The sequence below is a fragment of the Copadichromis virginalis genome, linkage group LG19 (genome assembly GCF_057382275.1).
Source record: "Copadichromis virginalis isolate Kocher_CV1m ecotype Utaka linkage group LG19, C_Virginalis_male_GT1.1, whole genome shotgun sequence".
In the NCBI taxonomy this organism is placed as follows: Eukaryota; Metazoa; Chordata; class Actinopteri; order Cichliformes; family Cichlidae; genus Copadichromis; species Copadichromis virginalis.
Window position 1 is genome coordinate 15,341,419 of NC_140636.1, and position 22,856 is coordinate 15,364,274.

The 22,856-nt window shown below is 42.6% G+C and overlaps 1 protein-coding gene across 1 annotated transcript; it reads left to right on the forward strand.

The window, feature by feature from the left end:
* Nucleotides 1-11,473: 11,473 nt before the first annotated feature.
* Nucleotides 11,474-13,430, forward strand: LOC146685799 (uncharacterized). Its single transcript, XM_085441749.1, has 2 exons — nt 11,474-11,975; nt 12,864-13,430. Exons 1-2 carry the CDS (start codon nt 11,716-11,718, stop codon nt 13,132-13,134), a joined length of 531 nt encoding a protein of 176 aa, XP_085297875.1. The 5' UTR covers nt 11,474-11,715; the 3' UTR covers nt 13,135-13,430.
* The last annotated feature ends 9,426 nt before the right edge of the window (nt 13,431-22,856 follow it).

Consider the following 22,856-nt stretch of genomic DNA (forward strand, 5'->3'; position numbering starts at 1 on the left):
CAAAGCACAGTTTCATCCTGCGGCCCTCCAACCAGTGCATGATTATAGACATACTGGTCCTGCGCTCTGTTACCAGATGAAAACATTTTTGGTATTAAGTGCAGAACACTTAACTGCATAACCATAGCAACAGATGCTAGGACACCCTTCGGAGACCAGGCAGCATATAACTCAATTAAGAAATCGAGACTAGTCATTCCTTTAACCACAGCTCAGGGCAAGAAAGCCGACTGTTTGTCCTTGATTTAAGCACAAATAGACCACTCTGCGCTATTTTCAGCATTACAAGCTCCATCCTAATGTTAAATTAAAGACTGAGTCAGGATGTGCTATTTACACTGGCTAATGAGAAGCATTCCCTGACGCTGTAGCTGACCGAGAGCCAGCAGACTGTTAACTGCACTCACACAAGAAATCATGCGATGATTGTGATAATCAGCGCCCGATGCCTGAACACGGCTCCTGCAGCCTGTGAACAGATGAAAACATTTGGTCATTTAGGTCATCCAAACATGCAAACCGCAAGCACGATAAAAGCGATAACAGGGGGGCTTATTAGATTTTACTGCCTGTGATATTGAGGCAGTGTACTGCTCTGAGACTTCTCAGACACCAGCGCTCACTGCTCAGAGCGCGAACTCTTTACCTTGTCACAGACGTTTTTGCTAATGCTGTGATTGTACGTTCGTCGTGTTGGATGCTTAAACCGGTCCAGCTTGTGTTTTTACATCAGAGTTTCCTGTTATGATAGTATTTTCTCCTTTGGATGAGATTTTTATAACAATGACCTCATGTTGATGATCTCAAACTATGTAACAAGGAGAAAAAGTCATAAGGTCAACCAAGAATTCAGACTCAGACCACCAACAGAGCCACCGTGCTTTGTTTCACTGAACAACCTCTTTGGCCACCGTAAGCATTAAACCCTGAGCATGAGTTACAACTGCCCTGAGGCTCGCTGGTTGCTGAGTGGCACTTTTGTGGTTGCGGTTAATGGGCAAGCGGTGCTCAGAGAGGGAAAATTGGTCATGCTTCTTATTCTCTGTGTTGGAGGCAAAATCACAGGGATTCCTTTCTCCTTATTGCAAATTCTCTCATTGTTAACTGGTCCTATAAGAGCATATTATTGTTCTTGTGGCAATTTTAATGCTCACTCTAACAGTATAATGACCCGGTACAAAATAAAGCATCTAACCTGTTGTGGGAACAAGTTTTTCACTTGTGCAGACATATTCTTTCAGGATAAAACGCGTAAAATAAGAAACATCAAGAAGTGAGGATGAACACCTGTATGTACAGTACGTGTGGCCACCCACAGTTTTTAATGCTTCCTTAAACGTTTGCTGCTCTTTTACACATGAGAAAACAAACTGAGGTCCTCTGCTCTGCTTTCTGACATGGAGGTGTCCACAGAAGCTGCAGCAGAGCTCCCGAGGTCATCGACAGAGTCCTCTCATCCTGTTTCACAACAGCGTATGACACCTAAAGACCTGCTGTAATAATCCTTCACATTATAAGATTAGATTTCACACAGGCATGTGAGTTGATTAAGATTAAAGCAAATATCAATCGCAAACCCTGCTTGTTCTAAAGTGTGATAACCTCAGGCTTCATGCTGAATGAATGTTGGTTTTTAAGAGCCTCTAATTACACGTCAGGATCATTTATACAGGTGCTGTCAGCTCAGCTGACGGATGCGCAGCGTGCCAAAGCAACGAACTCTCACTAAAGAACATCCTTCCTCTCCTAAAAGTATCCTCTCACAGCACCCTCAGACCCCTCCCCGCGTCATCCCCCCAAACTGAGGTTTAAAGTAATTAGGAAAAAATGTTGGTTGTCTCGTTCTTCTATTTGCAGCTGCTGAATGGTCTTGGCTTGGAAGAATGTGATCTTCCACCCTCTGCTCAGTGTTGCCTTGGCTCATTTGGGAAAGAGAATAGCAAGAACCTTATGGTTTGAGACAAAAAGCATAATTCTGGCTCCTGGCAGCAGCTCCTGGAGTGGTGGTATTGTAGCCCCTCAGTTTACGAGCTAATGCTGGGGACAAAGAGAAAAAACGTCCGGAGCTGTTTGACGCAGCAGAAGTTGGTTTGCAAATAATTACACACAAAAAAGCTCACAATCGCTCTTATTTTGAATCATTGCCATGTTCCCACACAGTACAGTATTAATCATCTACTGTACATGCCAGACAACACATTATATTGAAGTTTTTTTAAACAGGAAACAAAACTGGTCAAACTCGCATAAATAACTCTGCTCCTGTGTTTGCTTTGCCTCCAAGTCCTGCATACCTTGTTATTGAGGAGCGCTGTCCTCAAAGTTTTAGTCCTACTTTGGACATTTTACAGGAAATCGTTAGAGATTAGAGATTTTGCCTCTGACAGAAAACAAAAATTCGTGCAACCAGATTTAAAATTCATCTAAAAAATAAAGAAGACAAAGTTTTCCACTCTGGGTGTGTTTTCCACATGAGAGTGACAGTTAAAGCCACCAAAGGGAGTAAAATCAATAAAGATCATCGGAGCCACACTTTGCTCAGACCAAACCCAGAAGGATCCAAGCATCCCCGTCCAGTTTGACTTCATGTGTCAGGTCGATGCCAAAGAAACATTCACTCTTTTGCTATTTCTAGTTTCGCCCCCCAAAAGAAGCTTTTACTGGAATGATTGTGGAAAATGACACAACAGAACCTCTTAACAGTTTCCAGTGATTCATAAAAAAAATTTCTGGTGCATAATGCGATGGAATGGTAATTGCAAAGCATCTGTAAATGGGCAGTTAGGAGAGGTTTTTAAGAGGGTGGAAAGAGAGGACAGATGCTATAAAAATATCAGACACACAGCTGTGCTTTATAGCTGTTCATGTAAGCACAACTCTGAAAACTCACATTCTGGGGTAACCGTGCCCAGCTCAGGTCAACTTTTTATTATTACCTTGCGAGTCCACCTCAGGCGGATATGGCAGATACTAATTAAAATATGGCACCTTTGTGTCAACTGGCAGACTGTTCTTTCTTTTTGAATAAAGGACAAAAAGAAAGAACTCCCTGCTCCCAAATACTGGAACTTAAGCTTTCCTAGCAGATGGAAAATGTGAGTGGAGGAAGAGCAAACAGTGGGGAAAGAAAGTTCCAGCAATGGTTTGAACAATTTCTAATTGAAGCAGACATTTCCCGACTGCTCGGACAAGGATCTCATTTTCTGTACATACTTCACAGCAGGAGTGGCTTTCAGACGTTTAGCCCGTGGATAAATAAATCAATAACAGCCTAAAGGTGTAAATTGTCTGCCAGCGTAGACCTTGCAGGGCCACCTCATTTAACTGAAAGCATAGAGGATGTAGATATGTTTAAATGAAAGGAAAAGGTGTCAGTAAGTGGCTTAATGACAGACGGCTGTTTCTCTCTGTGTCTACTTCAAACCCCATCAGCAAGGCTTGTTATCCCTGGTTTAGCTTCCCTGTTTCATCCTCTTTCCATCATTCATACAACCTCCTGCAAAGTGTTCCCGGCTGGAATGTTTTCTAAGGATTGTGTTTACTGCCTTTTATTTTACTGTAAAATATAATCAGCATCAGCTGAATTAGCATTAAGAAACAAATACCAGCCTTCCTCAAACTGCCTCTTTATATGATTTGATTCGGTTGACTTAACAGCTCAGAACTCCTAATTTAATTACGGATGGGCTTGATGTGAAAACCTGCACTGCTGTTTGCACTGGGGAGACTTCAGCTTTTACTTTAAACTTTCCTAAAACACTGACTTTTCCAAGCAAAACTGCTGATCAACAAAGTAGCCCGACACTTGCACATGTCGCACACTTGTAAAGCGCTGATTTTTTGTGGTGATGAACGATAGCAGATGTAGCATGTTGGACCTGCACAGCCTCACAGAGAGGTGCTGGCTGAAGCTAAAGCTGCACTACGCACATTTTAAAGAAGGTTTTAACAAATGCACGCACAGCAGGAAAAAGCACAGATGTCACTGGTATCATTAAGAGCTGCTCTGCTATGCTCAGGTATCCCATTACGTCATTAAACCGCAGCAGCTAAGTGGAGTTCAGGCCTACACCTGTGCATTTTCAGCTGTCGGAGTGGGCTTGGTGTCAAAGCCCCGCCGGCGAGCTGCCGCTAAAGATACCCTGCAGAGTTCTCTTGTAAACTCGTTATCTTTACTCGGTGCCTCGCGGGTTTCCTGGAGCATTAGCAAATATGTCGAGTGGAAAGTACTCTGTCAGTGGAGTGACGTCTTTTTCACGCTACTGTGACTGACTGTCGATCAGCCACCTGACAAATTGTAGTTGATCGATCTGTGGATGTACAAAAGACCTACGACACAATCTGGAGCCTCTTCTTCATCTAGTCACATGATTGCATCCTCATTCATGTTCTCCTACATATCCAAGTCAGGGTCACTGGGGGGCTCGATCCTGTCCCATGTGTGCTCCACCCTGGACAGGTCGCAGACTGACGCAGGGCCAACACAGAGGACCATTCATCCTCACATTCACACCTACAGCCGGTTGAGAACCACCAGTTAACCTAACCTCACTAACTGCATGTCTCTGGGTTGTATGAGAAAGCTAGATGACCTGTGAGACAAGTTCCGGGGTGCTACCCTCTGTGATCATGTTCATGGAAAGTCACCGTGGATCTTTTATGTGGTAGCACGAGTCACTTTTGTTTCACTCACTTACCAGACTCGTACACCAAACACACAGTGGGATGGTTCGAGGCTTGAGCTGTGTTTTGGTTTGCTGTTTGATTTCCTCTCATTTGTTCACTTGGCAAAGTTTAGGCACTAAAAATAGGCACGGTTTGAGTTCAACACTGTTATGGTCACTGTGGTTCTCTTAGTTCGGAGTCATTCTTTGCGTAATTTTCTTCCCCTGCCCGATGCATTTCCCCGTCTGTCTCCATGTCTTGGTTTCTTCTGCTTCCCTCCTTTGTGATAGTTAGCCTCGCCACCATTTCCACCTGTTTGATTGGCTCCACCTGTGTCTTGCAATTAGATCTCAGATAAATTCATGGCGCTGGCAAGAATCAAACTTCCCACTGATATTGGCTTAAAAGGAAAAATATGCACTTGTAGATAATTCATAAGAAAACACAAGTAAAGCATTTTTCTTACTTTACAATGCTGAGTTTTCTTTTTGAGTTGCAGCTGCACAGATTTTTGAGGGCAGCAGGGTTGGTCTGAAAAGCCGAAGGTTTGGATGACAGATGAAATCTTGTGTGCAACTATGTTCTCTCTCTCTCACACCCACACACCCAGTGACTGACCGGACTTTCCCAGTCACTGGTCGCATGGAGGCAGCATCGATCCTCCAACAAGCAGCGTCTCAGCGGCCTCCATCACACACTCGGCCCGAGTCGCCTCCATAACGTGGCTCGCGGCCAGAGGACCTCGCACTCTTGTGGAAGCACACCTGAAAACTCGCTGGCCCAAGAACACTGCAGCTATGACGCGCATGCAATTACTTCGATGCACATAATTATCCAAAGTAAGCAGCTGCACAAATTAATAAAAATAATAAACATGTTCTGGAGTTGAGCATCTGAGGATTTGCAACCACCATCAATCTTGTACTACACTTGCAGTGTTAATGCTCAGACTTCTCAGAGATTTGTGTGACTCCTATTGAGAAGATTTAAATTACTGCCATAAGTCTTGATATTGCAGTAAAAATTCTCCTGAAGATTCATGTTAGAATCCTTGATGTATTGGGGATATCTAGTGATATCTGAGCTCAATTATTTAGTATATTTTTAGGAGGTTTGATAGATCAGGGAGATTATCAGCTAAGGCCTCAGTTACAAAGGCCCACAGGAAAAATGTGTATTGGCAAGTGTTTCACCTCCACTTGGAGAGTAAATAACACGTTTTTCATGAAAACCGATGATCACAGCAATCTGCTTGGATTCAAAACAATCACAAGGTGACGGGTGTGTAACTAAGGCCTCAGACTTTAGGCTAAAACCTGGAAAAGTCGCTAGTACTCCTACTGGGACTGGAAGGCTTTAGTTTCAATTTGAGTAGACGTGCACTTCAGCAGATCGCCACTGCTGTGCGCACACAGTTATGAAATGCTTTTGACCTGTTTGTCACATCATTGTTTATGAGGAAAGATTCTGAGCAGATGCTGTGGATGATCTGTTAAGTCCGGAGTTATTTAAACGAGCAGCCGAAGGATTGTCTATGAAGCAGAAAAAAACACATACAATCACTCTTCAGTATTTGCGGCATGTTTCTACGGTGCTGTGGGAAAGTAAGAACGGTTTGTCATGATAACTTTTTAATTGGCAGGAAAATGAAATCACAAGCTTGGCGCTGTGAACAGAGTTTTTCTTGTAAAAGTATATGGGAGGCCCGTTACCTTAGAGGAATCCCCGCGATCAGCCTGGAACTACCTTCATGCAAGAGCCTATTGTTGAGTTCCCTCATCAGCTCAAGAGCGATTACTATCTAACTATGCAGGATCTGAGCGATGCCAGAAAGGGAAGCGAGACGCTGGACACTACCACTGCACTCTTTCCAGTCTAATCAAGACTGTAAGCTCACCAGAGCAGACGAAACCAAAGACATCTGCCGAGACCCGGCTGTGGACCCTCAGTCACATCACTGCTGAACTAGCCAATGCTAGAACTAGCGTTGGGTAACGGTGAACACATGCAGAGGGGTGTGTTTTCATACGTAGGTGAAGTAAACATGACAGTGGATCCAGACCATGAGTGATGAATGGAAGAGACTGCCATCTGCAGCTCCGTGCCGCCTGTTTATAATGCGACCAGAGCTCAAGGCTCAATCTGTAATGCTCTGGCTGTCACTGAAAGCACAAACGCCAAAATCTGAGTCATGTTTGCCAAAGCAGAAACACCCTTGTTCAATGCAGCTGCGTTTTGACATTAGCAACATCCTTAAATCCTAATCACTAGACCCGATCAGAAAAAACACCCAGTGCAATGAGCTCCTTTAGCACTACCACACGATAAGCAACAGGTTTCTCATGTTTTATTTATTATTGCAGTTTTCATCCAGCGAATAACCATAAAGTGTCCAAAGGTGGGCAGACATTAATTTCAGGTTAATCTCAGCCTTCTTGGTTAACTGGTTAATATCAATAAAAGTCATTTAAGACGACATTAAAGCAAATAGTTCTTGATTTACTGCAAACTGTGACTGTGATGGCTGGTCTGATGCACAGCAGGAGGTCCTAAAGGTATCCTGCCATCAAAATGGTGAGAAAAGACGAGTAACAAAGACAGATTGTTTTTCCTGCGTTCATCTCCAACAAGTTCAACGACCTAAAAAACAATGACTAGAAAAAAACCGAGGCAGATCAGGATAGACCCATCAGGATAGCTGGAAAGTGAAACAGTGGAGATAAACTTTCCAAACAATGTTTCATTTGTATTGTAGAACCGCAAATGTGTTTGGCTCCTGAATGAGTCCGAATTAGATGAATACTCTCATGTCTGTACTCTAAACAGAGAGCTACCCCAGAAATAAATGAGCTTAGCTTGCCAAATATGCAGAAATCAGTGGGGAGCTACTTGTCTTACTCTGCGTAAATCCTTCAAACTCTTCTGAAAGCATTGATTGTTACATTTTAAAGACAAAATGATGATCAATGATGTTTGTGAGCTTTAGCATTGAGCTGTAGCTGTTTTCACCTTCCAGTCTTCATCATGAGCTTACGAACAATCTTATAAAGTAGCATTTACTAATCATATTAATTCAGTATTAACATAAATTTGAATAATTAAACTTGACACTAATGTAAGTCTTCAGCTTCAAGCTCCCTGATCACTTTTTCGTGCTCGGCTTGTTTGACTCAGGAGAACAATACAGCAGAAGGTGGTAGCTGCAGATGATATCATGCTGCTACAAGCAGCAGTTAAACAGAAACCGCAAAATAGACTCTGTGGCAGACATATGAATTTGCTGAGTCCAAGTTACCAGGGAGCACAACTTTTGCTGTTACATGAAGATGTCTGCACAAAATAAATGGTTACGTGTTCTTTTCTAGGTTTTCCCTCCAACAAACTCAAAACTACACTTTACATGGTGTCCACCTCACAGTAAAATCACCAGGAAATTTTAAATGAGCAGAGATAATTTTCACCTGGAAACTTGTCCAACAAGCCTTTGCAACTGAAACACGATCTTTGCAGCCCAGAATAAAAGCATTAAACCCACAAGCTTAGCAAGAAAGGTTTGCAGACAAGAAAATTGCCTCTGCTGTCAGGAGTCTCTGGTGCCTGCACCTAAAATCTGCCTGAGGAGAGAAAAGTTGGGACCAAATTGGAGTTACAGAAAGTAAAACAGCCTCGGTGAACTCCAGCGAACCTTCAGCCATGGAGTAGTTTGGCCCAGAGCTCTACAACAATCTATGAATTCTGACAGACAACAGGGGAGCCTGAAGGGCTTTGACATGCAGGCCATCAGGTTATCGTCTGTCAGGAAAACCCTTCACACCACATCGTAGCCACCTACACACTGGGAGCAAATGCGAAAAGCAGACGATTCCCGACGGCAGTGCTGCCATGAGAAAACTTTGAGGGTGTTCACGAACTCGGGCTGACTCGTTTGTTCTTAACAAAGACACAAATCTCTAGAAAATGGATAAAAATTTAAGATTATAGGAGTAACAGCAGTGCGTTTATTCTGGGCTTTTTCACTCGCTGATTGTTATATTTTTTTTATTAGCTTTTACAACATGACTCAAGACAAACCGCGGTGTGTGTGTGTGTGTGTGTGTGTGTGTGTGTTCAGACTAATGAAGGAATTTATCACCCAGTGGAACGATGTAATGATGTGGTTTAAACAGTTTTTGGACAACGAGGGAGCCGCGATATCAGGTTTTAGTTATACAGACAATACTCATTAGCAAGATAATGTCATTATTCCAGTGCTTTTCATTAGTTTTTGTTGCCTCTGGTGTTATTTTCTCCCCATGCTTGCTGTGTTCACCTCTCTCTCTAATCATGATTAATGTCAAGTCCTCATGTCTCCGTGTTAGCTATTTTTCTTTTGGTTAATTTGGTAGACTTTTCCCATGTGCCTTACTTAGATTTTACTTCATGCTTTCGTTTCCCTTCATTTATGAATGTCTGGCTCATTCTCACCTGTGGTTTGTTCTTCTCACCTGTGCCCCCTGTCTCTGTGTGCTCGTCTGCAGAAGGTTTCTAGACCAGGCAACTCCAGGCCTCGAGGGCTGGTGTCCTGCAGGTTTTAGATGTGTCCTTGATCTAACACAGCTGAATCAAATGGCTAAATTCCTCATCAACATGTCCTGAAGTTCTCCAGAGGCCTGCGAATGAACTAATCATGTGATTCAGGTGTGTTGACCCAGGGTGAGATCTAAAACCTGCAGGACACCGGCCCTTGAGGCCTGGAGTTGCCCACCCCTGCCTTAGACCATCGTCTGAGTTTGACTCCCTTGTTTCCCCAACGCATGCCTTCTTAGAGAGTGCAGGCAGGGTAGAGTGGGTGGAGACGAGTGTCAGGGGTGATTTAATGTGATGAGTAGTTGATGGTGGCGATAACAAAGCCAGGATTGGAAATGAGTACATCAGAGGGACAGCTCAGGTTAGAAAGGTGAGGCTGGGATGGTTTGGACATGTGCAGAGGCAGGCAGTGTTGGGGAGTAACGGAATTAGGGTTGCCAACTCCCTGAAAAATAAATAAGGGACACCTCGTGGCCAGGGCCGGGCAACCTAGTTGTCTTCACCCTTCCCAGTGTGGTAGCTCTTTTTTGTGTGTGTGAAATTATTTTTTAACCATTTGACTTGAATTTGATTTAAGCAGATGCATATTCTTTGTGATATGACCATATGGGAAACAAATGATCATTTAGCCATTTATTTTTAGCTCAAAATGACAACATTAACACAATAAAACAGGTCTCTTTCTTAAACAGAAGCCTGTCATGCTTAACTTTTGAGAATAAAAGTAAATCTTTCTTTAAAAGAACTCTGTCCTGCTTAACTTAAAATTATATAAATTAATAGAAAGCAATAGAACGAAAAATATTCTTGTAACAGTGCACATTTAGTGCATTTAGTACAATTGGCTTCAGTTGAGGTATTATTTCAGCTTTTCTAATGCTAATCAGCTGCTCCTGTTTGTAAACCCACTTGTTCCCATGATTACGCATCATAACTCATCATCATTATTCATCTATGTATTACTTTTATGTATTAGTCATCTATTTGTTGTAATCATCTATCCTTGCAGTTGTTTATTACACAAAATAAATTATATTATCACACTTCTGGCCACATAGCGCTGATATTCACTGCACATGCCCATATTAACCTTAACCAGAGGGTTTAAAAAACAAACCAGTGTTTACATACCATATCTGCTTCTGCCGTGGCCTGGTGGGAAAGAAATTGGTTAAGGGTTCCCTGAGCTTTCACGCCCCTCATGTTCTTCATGTGCCCACCATTAGAAGCATGCCTATGGAAAAAGTGCGCCGGCACACAGTGCAGTGCGCTTTATAGGTGTTATGGTGACCTTTTCCAGCCAGGTGTTTCCCTTTTCCCATTCCTCCCTGTGCTTTTGCAGCCTTTTTTTCTTTCTCTGAGCGAACAAACATTGCTGCTCTAATGCTGGGCTTACACTGTGCGATTTCTGGCCCATTTTGAGACGATTTTTGAGTCGTGCGACCGATTTGGTGATCGGCCCAATTTTGGCCTTCATCGTGCATCGTGTAGTATACGTGGGGTAACGAGAAGCGATTAACACCTCGAGCAGCTCCCGATCATCAATCGCTCGTGAGCCGCTCACACTGCTCACGCGCAAACACGTAAACGTCGGTGAAAAAGACGGAGCAGCACGGCAGTGCAGCGTGTGATCTGGACACAAGCGATGGAGGCACAACTTGTAGAACTTCGGAAAGCTCATCCGAGCCTTTTCGATGTGGCATCACAAAATTATCACGACCACAACAACCGTGAAAATAGTTGGATTTACACTGCTGCTCATTCACAGCTGCCTGATCAATGTTTTTCATTAGCAATTTAGCAAAGTTGATGGTGGTGGTTTGTGTGTCTGTGTGAGTGAAAGACAGAGCGACAGATTTTCTGTTATAACCTTCATGTTATGGAGGCACAGTGTGAGCACTCGGGTCGCATCAGAGCATCGGGTGGTATAGTGTGAGACCTGCATCGTGACCTACCAACTTCTAACCCCTGCGAGTCAATCGTGCAGTTTGAGCAGGAGCTGAATAACGCGACTGAAAAAATCACACAGTGTCTGCCCAGCTTTAGGTGTACTGTCGTCCGAGACCGCAGTGTCGGCGTTTGTTTCCCTGTTGGCCATGCTTCTTGTTGTGGTCATCTGTTGTCTTCCGGTATTTTCTCCGCAAGCGACCTTTCCTCGACCAATGAGATGAGCGGTAATCTGAATTGTCATAAGTGTGCTGTCAGCTCATTGGTCACAAAGCAGGAGAGGGGCTGGGAGTTACGGTGTGTTCACACCGAACGCGATGGACGCGAATAAAACGCCCCAAACGCCCCTAATTTGACGCGTGTACATTCGCGTCTCAACGCGTGTCCAAGAAAAATCCATCGCGCGTCAAAATATCATATTTTGACGCGCGTGAACCGGAAATGTGGGAGGAATGTGGGAGGGAGTTGTGCCAGACCGGTATCTTTGCAAGATGGCAGCTATCGAGCTAGCGCTTGAAGAGAGAGTCTCCCTTCTCTATGTACTGTGGAGAGCAGAGCAGCAGCGTAAAAGACGTCCTCGTCGTACCTGGGTCCATCAGGTCCTCCAGAGGCATGAGCAGTTTGGTGAGTTTCACCACTTGCTCCAGGAGCTGCGCCTGGATGACGGCCGATTCCAGCGCTATCACCGTCGGCCAGTTTGAGGACCTGCTTTCCCTCGTCGGTCCCAGCATCGCCCGCCTAGACACCAACTACAGACGCTCAATCCCACCTGCAGAGCGCCTGTCCGTCTGCCTGAGGTTAGTAAAACTATTTAATACGGTAGTCCTTTATTGATATCTGTGCTAATATGCTAATCCATCCAGTTATACACTGCTAACATGGATGTGCTATGCTAACAGTGAATGCTGTCGGTGTTTACTGAAAGCAAACTGTGGTACAGAGACGACTCTTTATAATATTTCTAGTGATACTCAGAAGGTCTCATCAAGTCCCGATTTAATTCGATTTATGCTGTTATCAGTGTTTGCATGATAGCATGGCTGTGGTGTCACATCAATGTATGCGCTCGGTGTTTGCTGATATCAAACTGTAGCATTAGCACCACTGAGTTAACCTTGTAGTGATACTCACTCCTTTTTATTTAGACCTGGTTTAATTCTGGGATAGTTGAATGTTTGTATATAATCCCTGCAGCTGTCAGACTCTATAGCAGGGGTCACCAGCCTTTATTAAAACAGAGTTAGATAAAACTGTGAACAGTTTGGTTCATCTCTAGTTACAGGGTTCTATCTTGATAAGCTGTCTTATCACAGATTAATTTTTCAAAAATATTAATGATTTAAGCAAGGAAAGGGCTACATGTCAACATACAACTCTTTATTTCTATTAATGTCTTACTTCATTCCTGCCTGATTGACATGTTTAGGAATTATGAGTGATTGGCTCACTGTAGTTGTGAAAGTTGCTACCAATCAAATTATGATATGTTAAAGTTAAAACAAAACACAACTGTTTTAGATATTATCTAATATACATTTTGTAATTATCCTTATAATTACAAAATGTTTTATGTAAGATTTAAGTTTTGTCATTTAAATCTGACATCACAAAAGTATTTTGGAATTTGAATAATGTATTTTGTAACTGCAGTACACATAATACTGATTTTGAACAATTTTGTCCAGGTTCCTTGTCACCGGGGACTCCTTCAGGACCATCGCGTTCAGTTTCAGAGTCGGTGTGTCCACGGTGAGCCAGATCACCCCCCAGGCAGCGACGTCCATCTGGGACTGTCTAGTGGACGACTTCATGGCTGTGCCTTCACCTGGAGACTGGCGGTCCATCACAGAGGGATTCCAGGAGCGCTGGAACTTTCCTCTGTGCTGTGCAGCTCTGGATGAGAAGCACGTCCAGACAAAGGCACCCCATATATCATATAGGAGACACACACATTGATATACACTAAATATTCATTTCATTTCTTTTTTGTGGTGCCCAAATTGATGCACCTGCTTGATTTTGTTTAAACAATTATTGCACACTTTCTGTAAATCCAGTAAACTTCTTTTCACTTCTCAAATATCACTGTGTGTGTCTCCTGTATGATATTTAACTGACATTTTTTATTGTAACAACCAACGATTTATACAGGAAAATAATGTCTATTAACAAGGTTGCCCAAACTTCTGCATCCCACTGTATCAGTATATTTTGTCATTAGTATAATATGAAATAAATTCTACATGTGTCAAGTTGTGTGCCAACATTTGCTGTGTAGTAGAACTGAGACATTAGTCATTATAAACATTTATTTGAAATAATATTAAAAGTCTCAAACAGAAAAACATTAAACATAAATATATAAAATATAAGAATTTACAGAGAGACAGGAATAAAAAGGACCAGCTGCTCTCCAGAGCAGGAACAAGGCTGAGGAGGAAATGCTCCATTGGAGACTGGTGTGGCCTCTTCAGGGACTCCAGGATGGCCAGCTCCACCGCCGATTGACCGTCCTGGGACCCGTCCCTCATCTGCCTCGGAGCCGTCCTCCTCTGTGGGCCTGTAAAACAGCACAAAACACAAAGAAATGAGAAGGCTGCTACTAGATTTTAATTTCAACATTGAAAAAAAAAAAAAAAAACAATAACAGGATATAATCAGATTGGTTGTAGATATTTAGTAAAAGGGAATCCCACCGACTAAAAAGGTATCAGTGCTTGCTGTACATATCTGTGGGTGCAGCAGCAGGAGCTCAGGGACTGGGGATGCTCTGCTGCAGAATCAGTTGGTTCTATCAATACAGTATTAAATGTTAACAGGTTGGATATAATAATCGTAGAGTAGACAGTGGTCCCTCATTTATTGCAGGGGTTCTCAGAATAACTAGCCCCTGGTCACAGTTCTCACAATTGATTCTCAAAGTGCAAACCTTTGTAGATTGCAAAACGTAAAAGTATTATTATGCCGCGGTTTGTCTTCATCTGCCCGCCACTTTCGTGCGCCTTTTTCCCTCACGGTGCAGGTGTCTATTTCCGAATGAGGCTCATAGTTATGGGTGTTTTTGTGCTGTTTTTTCTATTGGACGCGATGGTTATCAAAACCAAACGTGATAAATTTGGCAAGCGCAGGAGATTTGTCAATCAGGCTGCAGAATGCAATGCTGTACTGTGCAATAAAAAATCAGCGAAAAAGCAAAGCAGTGACGGATGAACAGCGGGACCACTGTGTGCTGTTTATTAATAAACAATAAAATATATTCCTAAATGACAACATGCATAAAAGCAGAACGGTATTTGTACGTCAGTGGGAAAATAGCGGTGGGTTGCTAGCTTTTGTGCGGCTTCCCGGGTCAGTGAAAACGTTCAAAAGAGAAATGAATGAACTTACCAGGTTGCCCGATCTCTTCACATATCTTCCTCCAAGCTCGGTCCTTTTTATTCCTGTCTCGGTACTGAAAGCAGCTGGTGTTGTACAGCTCCGAGTTGTTTGCTACCGCATTGATTAGCCTTCCCCTCCATTGAAGTATGAAAGACTTTGGCTGGATCTGCCCCTTTGACCTAGGTAACAGCCACGTCACCAGGCTCCTGATTGGTTGTCGCGGCGCGATTTGACGCTGGAGTTCAGATTTTTCCAACTCGAGCGGTAGACGCGAAACGCGCGTATGCACAAAGTGCAACACAAAAACTCACGCGCGTGGTTTTATTCGCGCGTCAAACGCGCCAGACGCGCTACACTGACGCGCGTTTCACGCGTTTTGGCGTTTTCGCGACGCAAATCTGCTTCCGAATTTTCGCGGGACCCGCAATCGCGCGTCATCGCGCCTTTCCATTGACTTTACATGTAAACCTGACGCTCTATTCGCGTCCATCGCGTTCGGTGTGAACACACCGTTATGCTTTCAAACAAAGCGTTAATTCCATTAACATTTATAGACTACTTTTGATTCTCACTGTATTACGGGACAAAGTGCGTCCCTTATTAGCTCAATACGGGACGTGTGCTTTTGTTTCTAAATACGGGACGATTCCGTTTTTTAAGGGACGGTTGGCAACCCTAAACGGAATACATGTACCGCCGTTACGTATTTAAAATACAAAATATGAGTAACTGTATTCCGTTACAGTTACCGTTTAAAAAGGTGGTATTCAGAATACAGTTACTTTGTTGAAATAAATGGATTACACTGCGGTACTTTCCTGTTTCATTTTGTCGCGGGTCAGGACTGTTTGGGTTTTGTTTGACAGCTACGTTCTGTTGTTCCAGGCGGCAGCGTTACGGTTGCCATGGTTACAGGGCGACTCTCTCTCTCTCTGCGACTGTGTGTTTCCTGGGTGAGAGAGCGCCTTTTCGTTGTTGTTGTTGTGCTAAGCTAACAGGCAGAATGCTACAAGCATAGCTCTAAAGAATGTAGCATCATGGGCAGTGTAGTCCGTGCTGCAGGGAGAATGGACTGCCATACACGTTATGGGTCTGTGACCGCGAGGAGGGAGAAAAAGGGGAGTGGAAAGGTAGGAGCTGTCATCGAGGAAAAACAGGAGCTGGAAGCATGTAAATATAATAATAACCACTACAGCCAAGAAGAGAGCCTGACAAGCCCAGTTGTAAGTAAGCTATTAAGACTCGACTGTACACTGTGTTCGTGTTTTCCTCCGAAAACAATAAGTTCCGTTGGAGCAGTCTTTCAACGCCTCTCTCTGTCTCTGGCAAGCAGAGTTGACCCACACAACAAAGTAAAGCTATTTTTCGGCTACGAGCCGACAGGGACCCCGCCGTATTATGCTGGGCTTACACTGTGCGATTTTTTCAGTCGCGTTATTCAGCTCCTGCTCAAACTGTACGATTGACTCGCAGGGGTTAGAAGTTCATAGGTCACGATGCAGGGTCTCACACTATACGACCCGATGCTCTGATGCGACCCGAGTGCTCACACTGTGCGTCCATAAAATGAAGGTTATAACAGAAATTCTGTCGCTCGCTCTCCCTCTGTCTTTCACTCACACAGACACGCCACCACCACCATCAACTTTGCTAAATTGCTAATGAAAAACATTGATCAGGCAGCTGTGATTGAGCAGCAGTGTAAATCCAACTATTTTCAAGGTTGTTGTGGTCGTGATAATTTTGTGAGGCCACATCGAAAAGGCTCGGATGAGCTTTCCATAGTTCTACAAGTTGTGCCTCAGAGGCGGAGCCAGACATTTGAAACACCCGGGGCTTAGCCCTAAAGGGTAGTATGCATGTGGTATTTTTATTTTTTTTATTTTTTGGGGGGGGGTTAGAAATGACTGAAAGATTAATAGGCTCTGTTTTGAGTTTTGTTCAAAAAAGAATGACTTCATATAGGGAAAAATATATATCACATGTGCAGGACATCTTAAACTAGTTTTTTAATTAAGCAGCAAGGCAGAACAAAGTCGGGGCTGTATCAAGACACAGGGACTAAACCCCAATTCAACCAGACCCAGAACTGATCCGGAATTAAAACAGGACTACAACAGTTCAAAATCAGGACTACTGAGGACTTAACCAAGACAGAACCAGAATCAGAACTAGATGATAGCACTAAAAATCATCATAGACCTGCACTACACTTATTTTTTAATTCCACCAAAGTACAATATTTAGATTGAGAAAAGTTTATATAATTATTTATCCTTGTTGTGCGAACAAGCCTGCATAACTTAATAAATATAGAATTTGAAAAATAGCAAACCTAAAAAGAAACACTAGGTACGGGATACATGAGGACCTATGATACGGTGATACTTTTGGCAAATGACCATTTGACTAACATGTGTGTCTCACCTGCTCTTGTTCATCTCTGTTCTGTCCTCATTCTCCATCTCCCTCTCTGCTCCTCTCTCTCCCTCTTTGTGCTGACAATCATCAAATATACAGTTGAAACCACATATTTATGTACTGTTCAGATCAAAACACAAACACTTTTTAATTGTAACATCAAATCGGACTAAATGTTTATTTTTTTAGATTGATAAATATAAAAAACATATTTGTTAACTTTAAGAGTAAAGAGAGAAACTATCTGTATTTCTTAATTGCAAATGGCACCAAATTGTATTCAAACTGAGCCACACTTATGGAGCTCCACAGTTCTTTTCCTGGTGTTTTGGTTGACATCTCTTGATTTTCCCATTTCAAAAAAACAGGCTCTGTGTTTTGCCTTATATGCATCCACAGCTGTGCCACCAGTTTACTCACATGGACTCTACTAACCTATCAGAAGCTTCTTCAGCTCAGAATGGAATCGTCTGGAGTTTCTTACTAATTAACAATAAACTTAATGTATATGTACTCCTAAATTTGATCAAAGTGATAAAAAATAGACAGCTCTGTCTCTCTTTATTCTGACATTTAACTAATTCAAAAGATATTTCAATATTTATCTAAAACAAAAGTTTACTCTAAATTGATGTTGTACAGTAAAAATGTTTTATGTTTTCTCCCTAAAGTGTATGTAAATATCTGGTTACAAATGTGAATATCCCACAGATGCGGACTACAGCTTTCTTGGCTGCTGCCTCAAAGCACACTGTGCGCTGTCTATCTTGCGTGCTGCACAATATCGTTTATTATTTAGTAACTATTGATATCTATGACTAGCTAGTTTATTGTGATGGTGCTTTTTTTTTATTTTATTATTATGTTGCTCTTTGTTGTTTGCTGTCTCCCCTGTTTTTTTTGTTTTTCTTTCTCTCCATACAGGTGACCCAGGAGTTTTTGTTTTTTTTTTGTTTTGTTTTTTTTTTCTCTCTCCCCCCCTTCTCACCGTCTCTTCTCCCCTTTGGTTTTCTTTCTTCCTCTCCCCCTCTTTCTTTCTTTCTTTCCCCCTGTCCTATTAAAAAAAAAAAAAAAAAAAAAAAGGATGACAAAGGATGAACTGAAGCTCCGCCATCACGTGATGTCACATGCTGCTGTTTCTGATGTCACTTCCAAAAAAAACAAAAAAAAAACAAAAAAAACAAAAAAAACAAATGTGAATATCCTGCTGTGTACTGAAACCCCTCTTGTTTTGCATAGAAATATACTGAACAACATACAAAGCATAATATACAAAATAACATTTACCTGAGTTTTTTCTTTGAAAGAAGCCTCTAATGTCCATTCTTATATTTCAGTACATAACTGAAACCGATTTAGTCGGGGAGGGTAAGAACTGAAAATATGAAATAAACACACGTAAGCTAAGACTCTAAAAAAAATAGCATTTGTTCGGCTTTTCATTTCGCCATTTGTTGATTCACTTGAAGAGCGAGTAACGTAATATTGGTCAAGTGATCAGTTTGATATCAATCTTTCGTGATGCACCGTCATATTTACATTATTTGTACGGTATGAATGATTTTCTTTGGTACCTGGTCAAACTTAAGCTCTCCTTAGTATGGCTGGCTCCGTTTCTCCAACAGCGCACACAGGCAGCAGCTGCCCCGCCCCCTCGCTCAGTCACTTAGTGCCTGAGCTCGGATCATACCAATATCAGGGGGGATTCACGCACAGTCGTAAATTCCCACAGTGTGCACTATGTGCTTCGAATATTGTGTGTACTTTTTGTTTTATACAGTTGTCAGCCAGACATCTAACTATGAAAAAATTACACTCCAAAAGACCCCGGGCTTCTGACAAAACAACCCGGGCTTAAGCCCAGTAAGCCACCCCCACGCTCCGCCCCTGTTGTGCCTCCATCGCTTGTGTCCAGATCACACGCTGCACTGCCGTGCTGCGCCGTCTTTTTCGCTGACATTTGTGTTTGCGCGTGCGCAGTGTGACAAACTGCGGCGACACCCTCACGACCAAGCGATTGATGATCGGGAGCTCGTCGTGAGGTGTTAATCTCTTCTCGTTACCCCACGTATACTACACGATGCACGACGCACGATGAAGGCCAAAATCGGGCCGATCGCCTAAACGGTCGCACGACTCAAAAATCGGCTCAAAATGGGCCAAAAATCGCACAGTGTAAGCCCAGCATTAGTCAGAGGTCCCTTTACTACAGTTCGGAGTCGCGGACCTTCAGTAATAGTAATAAATCACACAGCAATAGTACATTCACGTTGTTGTAAAAAGCATGATAATCAGTGTTGGGACTAACGCGTTATTAAGTAACGCGTTACAGTAACTACGTTATTATTGTGGTAACGAGCACGGTAACTAGTTATTATGCCAAAATCAGGAACGCGTTACTCGTTACTGGGATTTAGATTGGCTCGTTACTCGTTACTTCATGTGGTGGCTATCGCGGAGCTTCCACAGATTCAGTAACATTAGAAAGTGGTGGAGGCAGCAGGTGGATGAAGGAAAAGGGACGCAGAAGGAAAAGAGACCCGAGGCGGCCGCCGGTCCAAGTGTGAACTGAACTTCAGGTAAGAAGTTATGACCTGCAGTCTCTCTGGGTCAGATATAAACCGAGTTTAGGTGTAGTTTATTTTCGTTGTGCTGACTTTTTCCGTACTGCGTGCTAGCTAGCATGACGGAGTTTCTATACAGCTGGATGGTGCTATGAAGTTAATGATGTTGAACTTTATTTTGTTCATAAGTTATTAGAGTTGCCAACCATCCCGTCTGGTATTCAGAGAAAATATTACGCGTTTCTTATTGAGGTGAAAAGCAGTGTTGGGACTAACGCGTTATTAAGTAACGCGTTACAGTAACTACGTTATTATTGTGGTAACGAGCACGGTAACTAGTTATTATGCCAAAATCAGGAACGCGTTACTCGTTACTGGGATTTAGATAGGGTCGTTATTCGTTACTTCGAGTGGTGGCTATCGCGGAGTTTCCACAGATTCAGTAACATTAGCAAGTGGTGGAGGCAGCAGGTGGATGAAGGAAAAGAGACCCGAGGCGGCCGCCGGTCCAAGTGTGAACTGAACTTCAGGTAAGAAGTTATGACCTGCAGTCTCTCTGGGTCAGATATGAACCAAGTTTAGGTGTAGTTTATTTTCGTTATGCTGACTTTTTCCGTACTGCGTGCTAGCTAGCATGACGGAGTTTCTATACAGCTGGGTGGTGCTATGTTACTGATGTTGAACTTTATTTTGTTCATAAGTTATTAGAGTTGCCAACCGTCCCGTCTGGTATTCAGAGAAATATTACGCGTTTCTTATTGAGGTGAAAAGGAACAGTTTGTCCCGTAATTCAGCTACAATGAAAAAGACACAAAGCTGGAGTTATTCTGTGTCTTTGCTGCACAGCTGCCTCTTCTTTCATTCTCCCCCCTCCCTCTCCTGTTTCTACTTCAATCATGAAACTGATCAATGATCAGCTGATCGGCTCTCTTGTTTGTTTATCGCTCACTTTGCGCCGAAAGAGGAAACCAGCGGATGTCGCGCTAAACAACAGCAGCACGTTTAAGCTTGATCAGCTGTTGTTAGAATTTATTTAATATTAATTTCTAGTATCAGCTGATGTTTGCTGGAGCCACAGCTGTAAAGCTGCTGGTCATGATGTCTGTTTGGATATGTGGTGAGATGGAAACATGAAGATGAAACCAGGAGATGTCCTTACTGGATCATCAGAGCTGAACAGGTGATGGAGAAACAGGTTTACCTTTTAGGTGACATGAATGAGTTGAAGGGAAGTTATGAACTGTTTCTGAGAGACAAATAACACCAGGATCCTTTTCTAAGTAGCTGACAGCTGGTAACTGTGCAGGGGCGGATCTAGCAAAGTGTTGCCAGGGGGGCATGTAGGGCATTAACAGGGAAAGGGGGGCACAAAGAAATACTTTTCTTTCTTATTCTCATTTAAAATGTCTCGCTTTTAAAAAATAATTATCTGAATCTTACAACAAACGATTGATAGATTGATGCATATATACCATCAGAACAGTGAACATCACTGTCACAACTGTTTATTTTCACTCAAAGGCTTTATGATTTTTCCTATAACGGTGGGCTGGTCTCTAGTCAAAATGCCCAGGTCGATTTTTTTGTCCCAGTCCAGCCCTGTATGCAGCTCATCTGCAGTCTGCTGTTACCTACATCTTCCTATTCAGAAGGCAGAATTTCTGAGTTCTGAGTACAATCAAAGCACCACGACTGCAGTTTTTGTGTTGGATGTAAAAGGCGCACATGACGCTGTGACGTAGGCTAGAATCATGGCAGCAGTCAATGACGGTCCAGGCGTGGGATTTCTCTAGTGGAAATATGCACATTATCTTTTCCTTTCTATTGGTCGGTGGCACAGTGCACTGTGGCAAGTAAGCAAGCTAGAAGGCTGGCAAAGTTATGGAAGCAACACATTAACAAGAGAATTCTGAGTAAAACCAAAGTTACTTTCCCTAGTAACTAGTTACTTTGAAAGTAACGAGTAACTTGAAGTAACTCAGTTACTTTTGAGAGAAGTAACTAGTAATGTAACTAAGTTACTATTTTAAAGTAACTTACCCAACACTGGTGAAAAGGAACAGTTTGTCCCGTAATTCAGCTACAATGGAAAAGACACAAAGCTGGAGTTATTCTGTGTCTTTGCTGCACAGCTGCCTCTTCTTCTCTCATCCTCTCCCCCTCCCTCTCCCGTTTCTACTTCAATCATGAAAACTGATCAGTGATCAGCTGATCGGCTCTCTTGTTTGTTTATCGCTCACTTTGCGCCGAAAGAGGAAACCAGCGGATGTCGCGCTAAACAACAGCAGCACTTTTAAGCTTGATCAGCTGTTGTTAGAATTTATTTAATATTAATTTCTAGTATCAGCTGATGTTTGCTGGAGCCACAGCTGCAAAAAAGATGCTGGTCATGATATGGTTTGGTTATCTGGTGAGAGGGAAACATGAAGATGAAACCAGGAGATGTCCTTACTGAATCATCAGAGCTGAACAGGTGATGGAGAAACAGGTTTACCTTTTAGTTAACATGAATGAGTTGAAGTTATGAACTGTTTCTGAGAGACAAATAACACCAGGATCCTTTTCTAAGTAGCTGACAGCTGGTAACTGTGCAGGGGCGGGTCTAGCAAAGTGTTGCCAGGGGGCCAGGTAGGGCATTAACAGGGAGAGGGGGGCACAAAGAAATACTTTTCTTTCTTATTCTCATTTAAAATGTCTAGCTTTTAAAAAATAATAATCTGAATCTTACAACAAACGATTGATAGATTGATGCATATATACCATCAAAACAGTGTACATCACTGTCACAACAGTGTTTATTTTCATTCAAAGGCTTTATGATTTTTCCTATAATGGTCAAAATGCCCGGGACAATTTTCTGTCCCAGTCCAGCCCTGTATGCAGCTCATCTGCAGTCTGGTGTTACCTACATCTTCCTATTCAGAAGGCAGAATTTCCGAGTTCTGAGTACAATCAAAGCACCACGACTGCAGTTTTTGTGTTGATGTAAAAGGCGCACATGACACTGTGACGTAGGCTAGAATCATGGCAGCAGTCAATGACGGTCCAGGCGTGGGATTTCTCTAGTGGAAATATGCACATTATCTTTTCCTTTCTATTGGTAGGTGGCACAGTGCACTTGTGGCAAGTAAGCAAGCTAGAAGACTGGCAAAGTTATGGAAGCAATACATTAACAAGAGAATTAGGAGTAAAACCAAAGTTACTTTCCCTAGTAACTAGTTACTTTGAAAGTAACGAGTAACTTGAAGTAACTGAGTTACTTTTGAGAGAAGTAACTAGTAATGTAACTAAGTTACTATTTTAAAGTAACTTACC